Source organism: Leptidea sinapis, chromosome 21, assembly GCF_905404315.1.
Source record: "Leptidea sinapis chromosome 21, ilLepSina1.1, whole genome shotgun sequence".
NCBI classification, from domain to species: domain Eukaryota; kingdom Metazoa; phylum Arthropoda; class Insecta; order Lepidoptera; family Pieridae; genus Leptidea; species Leptidea sinapis.
The window spans coordinates 11,189,042-11,208,657 of NC_066285.1; the positions used below are offsets into that span (position 1 = coordinate 11,189,042).

General features: G+C 33.5%; 1 protein-coding gene across 5 annotated transcripts in view; it reads left to right on the top strand.

The window, feature by feature from the left end:
* The window catches only part of LOC126970615 (vascular endothelial growth factor receptor 1), a 60,085-nt gene that overhangs the window by 3,720 nt on the left and 36,749 nt on the right, over positions 1-19,616 (top strand). For 2 of the 5 annotated variants that reach the window (XM_050816641.1, XM_050816642.1), the window contains exons 2-5: positions 16,255-16,608; positions 16,687-16,799; positions 17,709-17,841; positions 18,462-18,610. In XM_050816641.1, the coding sequence (XP_050672598.1) occupies positions 16,255-16,608; positions 16,687-16,799; positions 17,709-17,841; positions 18,462-18,610 (749 nt within the window). Of the gene's footprint in view, positions 1-16,254; positions 16,609-16,686; positions 16,800-17,177; positions 17,341-17,708; positions 17,842-18,461; positions 18,611-19,616 lie in introns of those variants that run through there. The other 3 variants (XM_050816646.1, XM_050816644.1, XM_050816645.1) reach the window with 3 other exon arrangements.

Here is a 19,616-nt window from a genome sequence, read left to right on the forward strand (position 1 = left end):
TTGTAGATAGAACAATATTTTAAAAATCTTGCAAAGATGGTGGTGACAACTCATTATTAAATAAGGAATACGGCTGTATGGGCTTGAACCTTTTACCTGTCCTAATAATGGACAAAGAAACTACAAAAATAACGAACGTTAGAAAATTTTGGGAACCAACTTCACCCTGTTACTTATGTGTCACAGTGATGCGCGCGCGTCTTAAAATTTCACTCTGATAATATTTTCATAACGCGCCTACAGAAGTATAACTTCATAAATAAAATTTCAAGATCCCGAAGTACTGCAATCAGTGGATACACCAAGTATAGCCAGTTATGAGATGCCTAAAATAATGAAGTTCCTACAATATTACATTTATTTTCTTGTCACTCCATACAAATAACTATGACATATTAGTCCATTTAACCTATTTTCACATCCAGTGCCCGCTAGATTGACGTGGCGAGGAAAACAAGGATAAAATAAGTCAGTCATCTATTAATAGTAATTATTATTATAGAGTAATGTAAGAGTCGTATAGTAAAGATGGGTTCTGTATATTTTATGATAAAAGAACAATATTTTTCTATGAGAACATCTTTTTCTTCGTATCCCCGCTAAAAGAGTCCAACGAGAAATTTATTGAATTTTTGCTTTTTTTTTTAGTTTTCGAAAACTGAGGTTTGAGACCATATTTCTTGCATGTGGTGGCAATTTAATTTGATTATCGAATAAAAGTTTCAGCGGATATACATGATATTTTGAATATGCGCATTTTTTAAATTGGGTTTTAACGGGCTTTTAATAAAGATGGTGTTTTATATGATATGAAAATGCATGGTATAAATAATAGTTTAACAAACAAGAAAAGCTTTTCTAAGAATAATTTAATCCTCATATCTATACTATAACATGTTTCTGTGATTATTTTTGTTAAATAAACCTGTATGTCTAACTGACACCGATTCTATGTTTTTTGAAATTTTTGTCTGTCTTTATGTTCTTCTATAACTCGAACCGCCTCCACGATCTTAATGATAATTGGTATATAGTTATATCATGTGACTGACAAATGGATATGCTATACCAGGGGTGCTCAAGCTTGAACTGCTGGCGATCTACCTCAAAATTGTTAGACTACGATCGATCGACTCTGAGAGCCTACAAGTAAGTGTGGTGAAGGATTAGTCGTCTAGGTAGAGTATCACGATGACATAGATATTAGTTTTGCGCACAATGATATGCATTTTTTTGTCAAGGTAAGTGTAGGTCTGCTCTAAAATATCAATGAAAAAACTCATAATTATTCAAAATGGAGAGTTTATTGGTTTTTAGTTCTAGTGTCTAATAAACTAAACTTAACTAAAGAGTGACTTTGGATGTTGAATCTGCTTGACACTGCAAGTCCTGAGCATAATTTTCATAAGATCGCACGTAATTATGGATTTTAGTTACCTAAAACAAAATCTGTGAATAGTTCTATATCGGATTTTTTGAGAGATCGACTCAAAAAGAACTCGATCGACCGTTTGAGCACCCCTGGTGTACAGTTTCGTAACGGGCACAGCTAGTTATTCAAAATATGAACTTTCATTTTTAGGGTTCCGTAGCCAATGGAAAATTCTACTAAAGATTTTCACACAAAAATAGAAAAAAAAAAACAATAAATTTTGGGGGTTCGAGAAATCATACGCATACCTGTTTTCTTAAGTATTTTCTCTTCCAAATTGGTAAATTGATAAAACTAAAAATATATGAGGTGCCCTGCAAACTTCCACAGAAAATTGGTTTGACCGAGATCTAGATAACAGTTTTTTTTTTAATAAGCTCCCTTAAATTTATTTAATAATGATGTAATAGTAAAATTTTATAAATAACATAATATAGGTACTTGGTCCTAATGTATATGTAACACATGAGAACGTTAGAGGAGCCACTTATTGAAACGGTGTACGTACACACACACACACATATAGAATATATTTATATTTGTACTTCGTGTTTTAATGAATCATTACTCGATCACTTATATTTGTATTTCTCATTTCCGATATATTTTGTATAAGACGGTGAGTCATAGCGCCAGACAACGGAGTCTGTAACTTAACAGAGATTGCTCTGAATATACGAACTTACGTGTTTTGTGAGTCATACTAGTTCACGATAGGGCTAGTTTTATAATATTGCTAGCTGACCCGACAGACGTTGTTCTGTACATAATAAATAAAATTCTGTTTTTTATAAATTAGTCAATAATATTTCATAACATCAATAATAATTTCGTTCGAAGGTTTTAGTATATTTTTTTTTTTATAATAATAAGGGACGAGACTAGCAGGACGTTCAGCTGATGGTAATTGATACGCCCTACCCATTACAATGTAGTGCGCTCAGGATTCTTGAAATAACCCAAAACTTTTGAGCGGCACTACAATTGCGCTCATCACCTTGAGACATAACGTGAACGTCCTTCTCGTCTCGTCCCCTATTTTCTAATATAAAGCTAAATTTATTTAGAAGAAACAAGATTAAGGAATAATTTGTGTAACAAAAATATCACTTTCTGCGAACGGCGTACGCAAAAACGTAAAATATAAACATTACCACATGTTATGTTTCAAACATGACTTTTGAAATAAATAACGACCTAACAAACATTATAACTATTATAATAGTTCTCGGCAGTATTTGTAAGAGCGAAGGCGCCGAAGCAGTGACCTTCGCAAGGTCAAGTTTATTCATTAGTGTTGGAAATCACAAAAAAGATAATTTGTGTTGTTGAAGTTAAATAGTTTTCGTTTTTCATCGTGTTGTGCAGTTAATAATTTATAGTTTGGTACAAGTTGCTTTCCATGACTCGGCTGCATGGATTAAATCTCGAAGCAATCCAATTCTTGAATTGTATTTTGTCAAAGTCAAAGTCAAAGTCAAATAAACTTTATTCAAATAGGCTTAAGCTATGCGCTTCTGAATCGTCACTACACGTATTTCTTTTAAATTACTGACTTTACCATATGTTTGTAAAAAGTTAAGTTCGTGAGAAGAACATATATAAAAAACTCAACGGCCACTCTTTTGAATCAAATAGAGTATTTTACAATGGCTGTAATATACATAACAAATTATTTCAAACTAACACACACACTCACCAATACATACAATCACACACACGTTCACATACATACGCACATTAAGTTTAGAATACAAATAAATAAATTTTTATTATGTTATTATTGTTAGTAGTTTTCTTTCCCTTAGTTAATTAATTATATTTATGTTAAGGTCAACTTGTTTATTATGACATCATATTATTATGTTTTTGCTATGGAAGAGCGGGGCCTCCTACTACAGGCAACTCTTTGCTTAATAGGAGACACCAACACAGATATTGTATATTATGTTGTAATAAATAAATATTTGTAAAATATTTGTAGTTTGAAAGGTGCTGCAGGTTCATGAAAAGTAATAAATAATTAAAACTTAAACTCATTGTTTGTGTAAGGATGCTCCGTGAACATGATGGTCGTGATTACCGTCTCAATTAGTAATTGCATACAACAATTATTTGTTTACAATTTCGTTGTTATTTTGACATAAATAAAAGCTAAGACATATTTTTGTTCTATCATCAATATTTTCTGCAACGCAAGCGATGACAGATTTTTATGACTAATTATTTCGCACCTTGGGTTATAACTATTGCGTTTTTATTAAGGATCCCTATTTTTATTTGAAAATTTAATAAAGTATATGTCACTCAGTGTAGATGCAGCTTTCTAAGAAAGAATTTTTGAAATCGGTCCAGTAGTTTTTGTGTGAAAACATCACAAACATACATACAAATATACAAATGATTCCTCTTTATAATATTAGTTTAGATTAGTATGTACATAAATGGAATACAGAGAAGATACGGGAGAAACACAAGTTTGACCTTTGTTCGACGATACGGTTTCTCCATATTTCTACATAGCTTGTCATAGTTTCTTTTTACCATTTATGTTAGTCACCAGATATTCTTGTTACCACTACTGTTATTTTATGTATCGATTGAGCTTAGATATTTTATCTCCTGCACTTTTTTTGTTAGACGACTAACGGCCGTTTTCAATAACCTATCTATCCTTAGTTTAACTAACTAGAGGTAGACATATCTATTCCTTTACGCTTACTTACATTTCAATAACCTATCGACATAAAGCATTGGACTATAACTATATTCGACATAACTATGGATAGATAAGATCTTGTCATTAAACGGTGACAGCAATGTATCCGTAACTAGTTTATATAACCAGTCTAATCAATACATCAATTACTACTTTTACTAAGATTGAACCTGAGGTCCGAATATATTATATCTTCACTAATCAACGGGAAAATCCATTCATATTTATTCAATTAGGTTTAAAATGAAACTTATGAATACCACTTTGGAAAAAGTTGAGCTTGAATGAATAGTGGTGGCCAGGAACTCATTGCCACTTTTTAATAACAATATTTACAACTTCATCATTTTACAAATCTGATTTAATTAAAAAAAGTAATTGAAATTACCTGAAGTGAAGCAACAAAAATAAACGTCAAGAATCACACGAGTAAGTTGAAATATTTAAAATAAGAACAAAAGTTATTGACAGACAATAGATGCATCAATCCACACAAAATGCACATAAACAAATTAATTATGAGAGTATCATAACTTCCAGCTTCCTTACTGGGCGCTGTATACAAGGGCTTGTCGAGGGATATTCCTCGAACCCGAAGCCCATTAACGCTGGAGTGCCCCAAGGCTGTGTTCTATCTCCTACACTGTTTTTCTTCATATGAATGATATGTTGTACACTTCCAACATATATTGCTATGCAGACGACAGTACTGTTGATGCCGTATACACCGGCCACGTAGGTCACTCTCGTGAAATCGTCGACCAGTGCCGGAAGAAACTTGCGTCTTCTATCGAGTCCTCTCTTGAGGAGATCGCGGAATGGGGTAAAATTAACCTTGTCCAATTTAACCCCCAGAAGACTCAAGTTTGCGCGCTTAACACAAAAAAACTCTATTTTTCGTATCACCATTCTTTGACACCACCTCCCTTAAAGCCTCGCCTAGTATCGGAATACTGGGTCTGGAAATCTCAAGCGATTGCCAAATTTGTCGTCATGAAGCTAAATTGATTTCGAAGAAAGGAGGGCAAGCCAAATTGGCTTTGAAGAAGCTGGGCGTCATAAATAGAGCACGGCAATACTTCAAGCCGGCCCGCAATCTAGCGCTCTACAAAGCGCAGATGCGGCCATGGAGTATTGCTGTCATCTCTGGTCTGGGCACCCCAATATCAGCTGTTGACCGCGTGCTCTGAGAACGGTTCAATAACTTGGCGTTGCGTAGAGACTATGCTTCATTGTATGTCTTGTATCGCAATTATTACGGGGAGTGTTCAGAAGAGCTGTTTCACCTGATTTTTGCCGTCGAATTACACTTTCGCACGACACGCCACAAGTTAGGATATCAACTCCATCATCTGGATGTGTGGCGGTCCTCCACAGTGCGGTTTTCAAGAAGCTTTCTTCCACGTACTACAAAGCTGTGGAATGAACTTCCTTGTGTGGTGTTTCCGGGACGATACGACATGGGTACTTTCAAAAAAGCGAGCACACCTTCCTTCAAGGCCGAACACCCCCTTGTGATTCCTGTGGTGTTGCAAGAGAATGTGGGCGGCGGCGATCCCTTTACATCCGTGACCCGTACGCTCGTTTGTCCTACTTTTCCATAGAAAAAAAAAAGCCTTCGCCTCCCTCGACCATAGGGAAACCTTTAGGGAAGAAAATGACCCACTCACCAGTGAGAGGCTCCTTTGCACAGAATGCCGGTCTGAATATGGGTACCACAACGGCGCCTATTTCTTCCGTGAAACAGTAGTGTGCAAGATTTTATTGTGTTTCGGTCGGAAAGGCGACGTAGCTAGTGAAATTACTGGGCAAATGAGACTTAACAATTTATGTCTTAAGGTGACGAGCGCAATTGTAGTTTAATTTAATTAATTTTTCAAGAAACCTGAGGGGCACTGCATTATAATAGGCAGGGCGTATCAATTAACATCAGTTCCAATGTCCTGCTCGTCTCGTCCCTTATTGTCTTAAAAAATCCTATCCATGAAGCCACCACAATATCATTTACTAAGCGAGCATGACCAAGCCCGCTACAAGATTTCAAAGAAATGCCAAGTTGACGGTTTTCTTTAAATCTGTGTATAAATAAAACCAAGGCCCTTCGAATAACTGTTACCGAGGGGTCCGAGCACCTTCCATCTTACAATCATGACATCACCATTTACTTACGCATCAGATTGGATAATACTCTTTTTTTTGGAATAGGAGGACAAACGAGCATACGGGTCACCTGGTGTTAAGTGATCACCGCTGCCCACATTCTCTTGCAACACCAGAGGAATCACAAGAGCGTTGCCGGCCTTAAACATCTCTACAAACTCTACATCACTACTTGGGCTCTAGACCCACATATTATAGGGGCACTCATATACAGAGAGATAAGATGTTAAGTCTCATCTGTTCAGTAATTTCTCTAGCTACGGCCCTTCAACCCTCCAGACCAAAACACAATAATGCTTACACATTACTGCTTCACGGCAGAAAAAGGCGCCGTTGGGGTACCTATAATCTAGCCGGCATCCTGTGAAAAGCCTCCCACTGGTAAATCTGTATGGTAATGTGTATCTACAACTTAAAGTTTACGATTTGGTTTAAATTTGTGTATAAATAAAAGCAAGGTCCTTCTTATAACCGTTTCCATACCGAGGGGTCCGAGCACCTTCCATCTTACAATCATGACATCACTATATACTAACGCATCAGATCGATTAATGCTTGGATCAAGACCCACATATTATAGAGACGCACTGATATACAGGTTGGACATTTTATAAAATATTATACAATCCACTTTCAAAGATTTAGCAATTTTACGGAGCCAAGTACATGTAATATTATGACCAAGTAATTATCTTAATAATCGTCAATAGGAATTTGTCCTCTTCAGTTGTACATACGAAACAAATCGTACAAGGAGATACTATACATTTAGAAACAAAATACAAATATATTAGACAGGTATCTGATAGTATTCTTTCACGAACATTCTACCGGACGGTAGGCATTCTGTATCTTCAGTTTTGGGGCAGGGTGGGGATTGGGGTAGATAAGTAGAAGATAGATTGCTGATTAAACGAATAAAACCAATCACTCTCGCTTTTTGTATGTGTAGTATTAAGAAATTAATTATTGTTTTCAGTAGCAAACTTTCGCCACATGTAATCAATATATGTATTGATTCTTTCAGAATTTATGAAGACACGCTATGTATAGGTATGAAAAGGATATTTTTTTAATGGAAAAGGAGAACAAATGAGCACACATACTGCTCATCAATTGTAACACTAGAGTTATTAGAAGAATAATAATATATATAGCATCGAATAATCGTGCATTTGAGTTCAAAAACTGAAAATAAATTGGTACGTCACGGGCGGTTATAAAAATCGGGGGCGCCATTATCGGTCAACGGTTTAACTCTTGACTTCTGATTCTATATATATTGTGTACTACAAAGAGAACCGAATTGATCTACAAATTAGAAAAAACCTTATAACAGTCTGACTGACTGGCATTAGTCCTTACAATATCAACTCTCATTAAGTTGACGAAACTCCAAATACGTCTGTTACGAAACTCACCAAATTCAATAAACAACATTTCAATCAATAAATTCAAATTCATCATTGTCACTATATTATTATTAAATAACGATTCATTATATCTTTTGTGCTCGTCGCAATCCTATTGTGCGATGGACCTGAAAAATGATTATTGAAATTCATCGTAGGCGTTTGGTGTCGTGTACACATGGAATTCGTGAATTTTATTATGATAACGAAAATATTGAAGTGGAAACTATACAAAACATAAGCAGCTTCATCCATTGTACTCTGCACTTTGCCATGACTATTCTTAAGTATCTTTTATCTTATCTTTTGCCAGGCTCCTTTGCACAGGATGCCGGCTAGATTGTTGGTACCACGACGGCGCCTATTTCTGCCGTGAAGCAGTAATGTGTAAGCATTACTGTGTTTCGGTCTGAAGGGCGCCGTAGCTATTGAAATTACTGGGCAAATGAGACTTAACATCTTATGTATCAAGGTGACAGCCTAGTTGTGGTGCCGCTCAGAATTTTTGGGTTTTTCAATAATCCTGAGCGGCACTTCATTGTAATGGGCAGAACATTAGCTGAACGTCCTGCTCATCAAGTCCCTTATTTTCATAAAAAAAATTCACTGTAGTGCGTATCACACGCTCAATATTTTCTTTTGATTCATGAGAGACGTAAGACAGCTAGACCCATTCCGAACAGGTACAGACAAAGTTAGGTCAGTTTTACTTAACGAGTTTAAAAACATTGAAAGACCATAATAGCATAAGACTAAGGCCGTATATGAAATAATCACAGGAAGAGAGCAATGGTGACAGTTATCTCATACCATCAGGGAACAAAAGGCTCTTTCGTGTACAAACTAAACGACGTTGTTGTAAGACCATATTATAAGACTAAGACCATACAGAATGCATCATCAAGTGCGTTGCGTTGTTCGTTCTCCTGTCCCGTATTAATTGTGATCGAAATGGTACAGGCATTGATACAAATTACCTTACACCCAGTTAAGTAATGGTGTTGTAACAGAATAATGTGTAATATTTTGTAAGAATAATGCAATAAATAGAAGTTAAAAAAAAAACTTAAAAACACGCTTTGTATAGAAAACCAAACTAAAAAATAGAGAAGAAATTATTTTAAATTTCTTCATTCATCCATATCATCAATTCCTGCCTTATTGACGATAGATGAAAATTATATAAAATAACAAAAATCTTTATTTGCAAATTGAAAAATACAATAATTTTATCAAATTAATGTACTGTCATTGGTCCTCGATAAATCTACGTAGTTTGAACGAAATATATTAGTTTAAAGTGGGCCAAAAAAGCGCAAAAATGAGTCAGTTACAAACAAACATGCATATTGATGAAGCCAATAAAAAGCGTGTAAAAAGCAATGCAACGGTAGTGATCATATATCTTTAGGTGAACTGATAAGCTAGTTCTCCTATTCTGTATTTATTACAATGTGAAATAACAAGCACTGCTGCAGATTAAATAACACCAAATTAAACAATGTTGCTGTAAGACCATAATATAAGACTTAGGCCATATAGGATATAATGCAAGACCATTGGAGGTCATTTTTATATACCACTAGGTGAATTGAAGACTTGTTCTGCAATTAGGCATGATATCTTTATTTAAAAAACTTAATGTTCTTATTTCGATTTTGCAGTACAAGATTTGAATTTCATTTTATCTAAATAATTGGGAAATGTAAAACTAATTATATAATTGGTACTCATTGACCGCTTCTGAGGAAGTATCTCGTTCCACATCAGTTTTGGTACAGGAAACATCTACTGATATCTTAACAGGAATATCCGGTGCATTTGAAACATTATACTGTCGCAGTTATAAAGCACATTTAACATTCAATTCATTTTTAACCGGAGAAGGGTTTTGTATCACATTTTCAAGCTAACCTTTACGCTGGAAATTTTGAGTTTTTCAAAAATCCAGAGCGGCACTCATTATTACAAAGGCCAGGGCGTATCAGTTATCACCAGGTGATGGCTTGTCTCATCACTTTTTCTCATAAAAAAAGAATATTAAATTGGCGTAGTCACGCTCCATAGCATGAGCTCCCGTCTAAATCAGATCAGCCGTTTTGGAGAACAGCCGGAATAAACAAAATTGTATTGTTGTGCCTTGTAGTCGTTTTTGAGTTTAACGCTAACAGACAGTCAGACAGACGCGTCTGTGGACTTTGTTTTATAATATGTAGTGATTACATAATCATATTATTTAAACTATAAGAGCTATCAGTAAGTAACCGGTTCAAGAACTCGCTAGTTCGAAAAAATATGTATTATATTAATGAATTATTGAAAAACTATTAAAACCCTTAAAAAAAAGTTACGCTTTGGACTGTCCTAGTAGCAAGTTGTTATATATATATATATATATATCCCCTGGCACATTCCCTATTTGGGGTCGACCCTTCTGATACAAGATCGCCACTGTTTGCGTTCTTGGGTCATTACTGGCGTTAAGCCTAGCATCGTCATGTCTTTGTTAACAGTTCTAGTCCAGCTAGTTTGTGGGCGGCCTCTGCCTCTCTTTGCCTCATCCAACGAGTCATGGATATGACTCGTCTCGTCATATGGTGTTCGTCTCTACGCATTACATGTCCATACCAGCGTAATCAGCCTACCTGCATTTTATGATGTATAGGTGTAATTTTAAAGGTGCCTCGGAGATACTCATTACGAATTTTGTCTGACCGAACACCCCCAGTGTAATTCCCGTTTAAGTAAAATTTTACATATAAATTGCTAACTATATAGTAAAACAATTAATAACAATAACACTGATGGTATGTATATAGTACGTGAGTGAAACTAATGCAAGTGAAAAATGCAAGCGGCCTTAATTATTCTGACGCATGATAAAATTTATTAATCATTTGGTTGTCACTAAATGGATTATTGTTCATAGAACTATAAAAGGCATTTATTTTCTCAAAATTGATTCCTTTAGAATTCTTTTTGATGTCATTTCTTATACTACTAGATACTTCTACCGCTTCGGAAACAAATGGCGCTCTGAGAGAGAAGAAGCGGCGCAAGAAACTCTCCCAGCATTCTTTTTTTATGCGCTCTTTTCAATAAAAATATACAATATTGTACAGTCGCTATAAAATAATCACAATCTAGTCCCAGGCTGTCCGATCATTTAGATATTCAGCAGTGGAGTAATAGGATTTACGACAGAGCCATTTTTTTATAAAACATTTAAATTTATTTATAGATAATGCCTGAACAGTGGCTGGGACTTTATTGTAGAAGTGTATACATTTACCCTTAAAGCTATTATGTATCTTATGAAGCCTACTAGAATTAGTTACAAGCAATCCCTTATTTCTAGTGTTATAATAATGAAAATCACTATTAAGAGCAAAAACGTGACGATTTTTGTGAACATATATTAAATTTTCATAAATGTACTGACAATAAACAGTCATAATATTTATTTCTTTAAATTTTTCTTTGAGAGACTGTCTATAACCAAGCTGATATATAGCACGAACAGCTCTCTTTTGCAGTGCAAACACTATATTAATGTCAGCAGCATGACCCCATAGTAATATACCGTACGTCATGATGCTGTGAAAATAACTAAAGTACACTAATCTAGCGGTCGCAACATTCGTGTACTCTCTAATCTTTCTAACTGCATATGCCGCAGAGCTGAGTCTATCTGCTAGATGGGTAATATGTGGACCCCACTGAAGCTTTTTATCTAACGTGATACCCAAGAAGACCGTAGTGTCCACAAGTTCCAATCTCTGGTCATTTATAAGTACGTTGGTTTGTACCTCCGCTGTGTTTGGTGTAATGAACCGTAAACACTTTGTTTGTTTACTGTTTAAGTGCAGATTATTCGTCTCAAACCAACGCACTATCTTTGAGAGTGCACTGCTTACCTCGTCATCAATATCCGCACGTCGCTTCACTTTAAAAACAAGTGAAGTATCATCAGCAAACAATACAATCTCATGGCATTCATCTACCACAAACGGTAGATCGTTAATATATATAAGAAACAAGAAAGGACCGAGAATAGAACCCTGTGGAACACCTATTCCCACAGGTTTACCCGAAGACCGTTTGCCATTTACATCGACTATCTGAACTCTTTCGCTTAAATATGATTTTAACAGATTAAGGGCTCTATTTTTCACTCCATAATGCTTTAGTTTTAGGAGTAAAGTTTCATGGTGGACGCAGTCAAATGCTTTTGACAAATCACAAAAAATGCCCAATGCATCCTGTGACTCTTCCCAGGCGTCAAAGATGTGCTCAATGAGTCTAGTCCCCGCATTAATTGTTGATAAGCCCCTAGTGAAACCAAACTGATTTTTGTTCATTAATTTACAAAAATGCATTTGTAGCTGTTAAAGCAAAAGTTTTTCAAAAATTTTACTAAAAACAGGCAGCACTGAAATAGGTCTGAAATTAGCAGGGTCAAAAGAACTGCCCGATTTAAACAAAGGTATAACTTTGCTGTATTTCATGAGGTCAGGGAACACACCCTCATCTATGCATTCATTAAATATTATTGCTAATTCAGGTGCTATAATGTCAAGTATGTATTTAACAATATTAGTCGAATGGCCCCATAGGTCTTTTGTATTTTTTAGGTTAATTAATTTGAAGATTTTTATTATATCGCTACCTGTAACATACTTAAATTTCAAATCAGTAGAAGATACTGGTACGTGTAATTTAAGCATATCATATGCTGCTTTTGGCGAAGAGTTAAGGTATTTGGTCGTGACAATCGGGATTTCGGAGAAGTATTTATCAAATTCATTTGCAATTTCTATTTCCGAATTTATAACGCGATTATTAATATTTAAACAGATAGAGGTGTTACGGCAATTCGATCTACCAGTTTCATTGTTAATTACACTCCAAGTCGCTTTTACTTTATTATTACTGTTTTTAATTTTATCTGCAATGAAACGTGTTTTCGCTTCATGACAAACTATTTTAAAGAGCTTGGAGTATTTTTTTACATATATTTTAAATTCTTCACTATTATTGTAATGTGTCTCATAATAAAGGTCATACAAGCGTTTACGACTTTTGTGGATACCCATTGTTGCCCAATCATTAAAACTATGTTTGTTGTTTACTGTCACCGTTACTGGAGTAAAAATCCTGTCAAATTCCTCACAGAAGGAATTGAAGACTAAGTTGTAGTGAAAATTTGCAGTTTCGCCACAGTGTAAAAATGGTATCGTATTTACCAAATTATTTCTAAACCTCTCAAGACGGCTACCCGTAACTGGTATAATCGTCACCTTTTTTGGTCTGTTGTCCAATCTTGTATTTACTTTTATAAGTTGCCCACTATGGTCGGACTGAAGATTATTAATTATGAGTTTACTAGTAATAGTAACATCTGTAAAAATATTATCTAAACAGGTTGCTGTTGTAGAAGTGATTCTAGTAGGTTCCCAAAATACATTGAACAAATTAAAACTTTGAAATAAATTTTTAAGGCTAGTAATATTGGCCGAAGGTTCAAGCAAGTTTATATTAAAATCTCCACACACTATAATTGACTTGCTAGTTTTGCTAAATTTTGATAGTACCTCCTCCATTCTATGTTGGAATTGTTCATGTGATGCAGTGGGGGGGCGGTATACACTTACAATAATAAATTGCTCTAGTTCTATACAAGCTATCTCAATTAGTTGTTCTATAGAGAGATTAACAATATCTCTTCTATTTTTACATTTTAATCTATTATTAATAATAATTAGGGAACCTCCATGTATTGCCCTACTTCTACAAAACGAACTGACTACTTTATGTTCTCTAAAACTAAACTGGAGCTGATGACTCTTACGCCAATGTTCTGTAATACATAATATATCTAAATTACAGCAGCTCAAAAACAGTTCAATTTCTAATTCCTTACTTGAGATACTTTGTATATTCTGGTGAACAATATTTATGAGCTTTATGTTTCCTGCAAATAAATTTCATTTCATTTCATATATTATGATTATCTATAGCAGTAACATTTATATTTGGTGAGTGTTGCCTATTTTGTATGATATTGCAAGAGTTGTCCTCCCTTGTCAAATAACTTAATTTAAATTAATTGAAGAAAAATCTTCATTGTTATATTTTTGTACATTAGTACTAATACATTCCCCAATAGAGGCTTGTATGTCCATTATTTTACAATTTTGCCCAATATGCCTCTATTGTGGAATGTTTATTAAATAATACTACAGAGGAAGTAGTTGGTTGACTAAGTTATAATGTTCATCACTAAATAATCTATCTTCTATATATATATATATATATATATATATATATATATAAATGAATTGCTGTTCGTTAGTCTCGCTAAAACTCGAGAATGGCTGGTCCGATTTGGCTAATTTTGGTCTTCAATTATTTGTGGAAGCCCAGGGAAGGTTTAAAAGGTAAATAAATATGAAAAAATGTTCGGAATTTAATAAAAACAACACTTGTTTTTCCTTTGATGTGTCCGTACATAATTTCTATGAGAGAATTTATTGACGCACGGTTTGACAGGTCTGCTGTGAAACAATTTCATTACGACAGCAGGGTGCATATTTTACTAAGGAATTCTTAATGTTATTATTATTAACAAATTCATATAAAAACATTATTTTATTTATTATATACAGAACAACGTCTGTCGGGTCAGCTAGTAACGTGTAAAAGAAAGTTCGGCTAAGCCCACAGATTACAAAATATTTACATGTACCGATATTGACAATCAAATATTTGTATGCCGATATATTGGCGAATTGTGCTGTACACCAATTAATTGTTAACAACTATGTTACCACGATTCATACAAATAAATCATTTCATTTCATTCATTCATGTTAATCATGAGGAATCGAGCTGAGCTAGGTTACCTCCATCGTAAAAGATAGCCGTAGTTTTAATTGAGAATTAGCATTTTCATTTATTACAAACACAATAAATAAATACAATTAATAAATTTTCTTACAATTTTTATCCAGATTGAATGATTATCATGACGCCAACTGTAAAAGTTAGGGGTATTTTTGGTGATTTTTTTTCGCACTGTCTATAAAAATAGAAATGTAAAGAAAGAATGTATTTTCTTCTTATATTGTGTAGTAATAATAATAATAAGTATTTTTTTTTGTAAAAATATAAGCCGCCAATGAATGGTTTCAATTATACACTATTCTGGCGTATTCTTGAATTAGTGTTAAGTCGAAATCATGCTAACTATCAAAAACCTTCAATATATAACCAAGTAAATAATAAAAATAAAAATTGTGAACTTCTCTTCTTGCAAAGTACGTAAGTACGAGACTGGCTTTAACAATTAAGCTCTGATGAAACAGAGAAAATTATCAAATCAAAATTATATTAAATTTATAACTATTTACATTCTTCGTTTTTACTTCTGTAACGCATATAATTTTTATCAGGAAGGGATATTTTAAGGTTTAAATTAAAATTGAATTGCAAAGCCGACGGAACTTAGTGGTTGCCTCAGCACAAGGTGTCCTACTGAACCATCAACTATCAAGAGTATTTTAATACCTTGAAGTTGCCTCATTGCTTTACTTTTAACATAATATTAGGCATCAGGAAACAACGACTGTAATTATAATTAACAAGCTGATACCCCGCGACGTCGTTTGCGTACGTATTTTTACACCTTGGTTTACTTTACTGTACTTTTAGTAGGGATCCCTAATTTTTTGAAAATGTAATATAGCCTATAACACTCGGGGATAATGTAGCTTTTCCAATCGGTTCAGTAGTTGCAGAGCCTATTCAATGCAAACAAACAAACAATCAAATCTTTCCTCTTTATAATATTAGTATAGGAGTATAGATAATGGAACAAATTAAAATAATACCATGGCAGTGAATATTGAAACGTCAACTCACCCCAAACTGTCGTTAGATATCGGATAGTAACCGATAATAAGAAAAGCAACGGGATTCCAATAGGTTAATTGATAGAATTTTCCAGAATAACGGCTGATCAATTATTGTTACAAACTATTTAGCCGCTGGCAGCATGATTAATCTTGCTATCGTAGTGGTCGGATTAATTTTCCGAATGTTGACCGCACCCCAGTCACACCCTACTACAAACTAATTAAAAGTGTTTTCGATGGGTATGCGACAATGTTTCCTCATATTACATCTGCCATTAGCATGATAAGCTCAGAGCTCTTCTAGTGTCATCATTATGTATCCTTCGTGTGACGCTGTAACGTAATACAACCCCTACAAGGTTATCAATGTTTGTCTTCCCAACATGATTAACTACTTGATGGGTGACATTACCTGTACGATGACAAATTAGCTTGGGTGAAATTCAAGGAAAGGCTAATCTACTATTATTAAGGTCTCGTTTATTTGCATCGGCAAACATAAACTTATCAAATTAATTTACAGTTTCAACTTCATGAAATTTGATTATAATATTTTTCTCGAATTGAAATAAAATTGCCGTAAAGATTTCTCTAGAGCCGCCTTCTGATTTTCAGATATTCAACAAAACAAGGGTCCAGTTATAATATCATCTGAAAAAGAACTAATTTTACAAAAAGGACAAAACTATACTATAATATGTAGAGCTAATACTCCGGTGCAGATTAAACAACAAGAGATATCTGAAGACGTTATAAGTTTATTTAACATGACTCAAAGAAATATGCCATCGTCTGATCCGATGTATCTCTATGAAACTGCATTAGATTTGACTAACGTTGACCAACTTGCTGTTGGTTATTACGCTTGTTTTGATAACACGACAAAAAATGATAGCGAAATATTAAACAATTTCGTTGAGGAACCAAAAGATAATGAACACGTCTCGTATATTTACATTTACGTGAATGGTGAGAGATTATATTGCCATTAATTTTGTCGTATGTCAATAAATTTTAATTTTTATAAAAATCTTGCATGTCTTTTAGGAACTGATAATATATTTGCACCTATGAGGGAAGTAGTAATATCTAGAGGTGGTTTAAAAGTTGCTATTGAATGTAGACCTACTACACCCGATGTTGAGGTGTCTTTGCATTTGGTATGTATTAACTAATTAACATTTTAAGGCACCCAGAACAGAGTTACACATTGACAAGACGAAGATTAATTGCACTTGACTAAAATAAACTATATAAGCCCGTAATACTTCCACAAGAATTGCTTGCACATCTGCATGTTCATTAATCTAACATTGACAATATAATAGTCTAACAATGTAAATTTGATAACAAAGAGTATGTAAATACTTTGCTCTCTTTAGTATAATGATAAATTAACTACAGCGCATGCTAAGAAGAAATAACATTACTTCATTAAAAAATAATGCTTACTGCAAGTGTCGTCAACTAAGGCATGCTAAATCGGTCACAATACCGATTCCTCACACTAAATTCATCACAGCATTCTCAATATTCAGGTCTTTGCAGAAAGTGAATCAATCAATCAATCTCAAATCAATTTTAACCCAAAAATCGGTTTCACCTTCGATAATAATCTGTTGGATGTACCGATAGCAATTTTCAGTTGTGACTTTGTAAGAGGAAATATTGAAGATAAGAAAGAAGTGATTGTAAATAAACGTAGGTGTTCCGAAGATGTGTTTAATTCTATGTCTTCTACTGTATATACCACACTCATTTATTTAAAATGTATAAAGTATTTCATACGTTTTTTTCATGATTTAATTATTTACTATTTAAATACAATTCTAAAATTAATTGATCTGTGGTATATACTTTATGTTATGTTTTTCAGTTACTTATATTAAAACAAAGTAATTTGCTAGAACTATAACAACAAAATTTACCAAAAATGAATATTCGAAACTTTTTGAAGCTTCTTAATGATTACGAAAAATCTCCCGTAACAGTTAATAATTGAAAGACATAACCCATTCGTTTATACTTACTAACCCAAAATATTTATAAAATATGGTATACAAACATAGCTGCAGAGTAACCAGACACCAGAAATCTTAATGTATTCATCAAAAATTGGATTTTTAATGAAATTGAAAGATTTGAAAGAGACCGCTTATAAATGCATTGGACCGCAGGGAAATTGGAAACTTATACGTAATAGTAAGTAATAGAAGCTGGTCTTGATGTCATAAGGTAGAATGGTGTTATGGATTTATTTATTATTGATTTGGTTGTCATTTAATAACTCTTCTGTTATCGTTTTGTAGAGCTTAATGCAGTGTCTTTCTGTCCTCTTGGTGTGTGGTTCTGGCTTACTTTTCTGTGCATCTCTTTATTTGTATTAATTTACTAACACTTAACTAATTAAAAGGTAATTTTTAAATATATATTTTATTATGTTGTTTTTTATATATGTCAGTTGAGATAATATGCTACAAAATATTTTAAAGACTGGTTATTTAATGCAGATGTCAGCATGTTTTATCATTTATAAAGGTATTTATACGAATATTATTTTTACAGACAGCAGTGTTCTGTGTTTGATTTTTTACACAATTTAAATGCTTTTAAATTGTCTTCAATAAGAAGAACGCCTTATTTATCGCTGCCAAATGTTGCATCAACCTAACCAGTGTTTTTCTTTAGCATGTATTACATATCTTCCATATTTTGAATTTATATATTTTGGAGATTAAATGATTGCATTTTTTACTGATATCGTTTCGTAAGGTCTTATAAACCTTGTGTAACATTTTAACTTACATTGTTATTTATTTTAGCCATAAACGTTGAAACGCCTCCGCCAAAAATTGTGAGCAACTCGCTGTATTTCCTCGAAGGTGAAACTTTTTCACTTAACTGTACGACAACTTATCAATCGAACTCCCCTGTCGAATTGACCTGGAACATACCACGGCCGTTTTCAAAGGTAAGAATAAATTACTAATTATGTACTAAGCTTATCGTTGGTTTACTGCAAGAACTCATTAACTGACAACAACAGAACTATAAATTAATCTACTTTTAGTTTTAGTAATATTGTTTTCCCTATATCATCTTAAATAATATGATTATGCTAAAGAAAAGTAAAACACTATTATATTGCTGAATATATTTATTATTAAAATCAAGTAAGTTTTTTAAATATTAACAATACATAATATAAAAAAATATAAAGTTAATGAATTCTTGCCATTGATCCTTTAATCCAGGTTTGAATTGTGTATTTCTTAAAATAGAAGTCTATTTTAAAAATACGTACTATTTGAATAGAAAATATTATGTTTGCTAAAGTGAAAATAATTATTTTGACTTAATGAAACCTCATTTATCAGCGGGTAGCATTCGCTGTAAATGTATTTTCACTAATATTTGAGATCCTTACTAAAAAGGAACAAACTCAAGCTATAAAACATTTTCGATTTAGTTATTTTATGAGCGTGTCATAATTTTTTATATAAGAGGAGGTAAAGCGGGTTGCCGCTCTTCCTATTATTTAGTAGATAATATATTATTTTGACTATGTAAAGAAATATTGTAAGTCGTTAGTGATAATTCTGTTTAGTTTTGTTGATCTAAGATTCATTGGTTTTAAATAATTATGCATGTCCATAAAATAACGCCTACTTCAATAAATTTTCATAAGGTGCAATATATTTATTAAGCAAGTGAAACGGTCAACACATAACAACGGGAAATTATTAACAATTTCACTTCGGGGATGAATTACACAAATTAAATTTGAAAACAAAATTTATGAACGAATTAGTGACGTATCGTTGATAAATCTTGTGTGTCTTGTTTAACTCGCAGTTTGTGGCTTTATCTACAGGATCTACTTTACAGTTGATAACCTGCTCAACCCCAATATTTGCATATTAGGAAATTGACTTGACATGTCGCTCTTTTAAATGTAAACAATTTGATAATTTAAA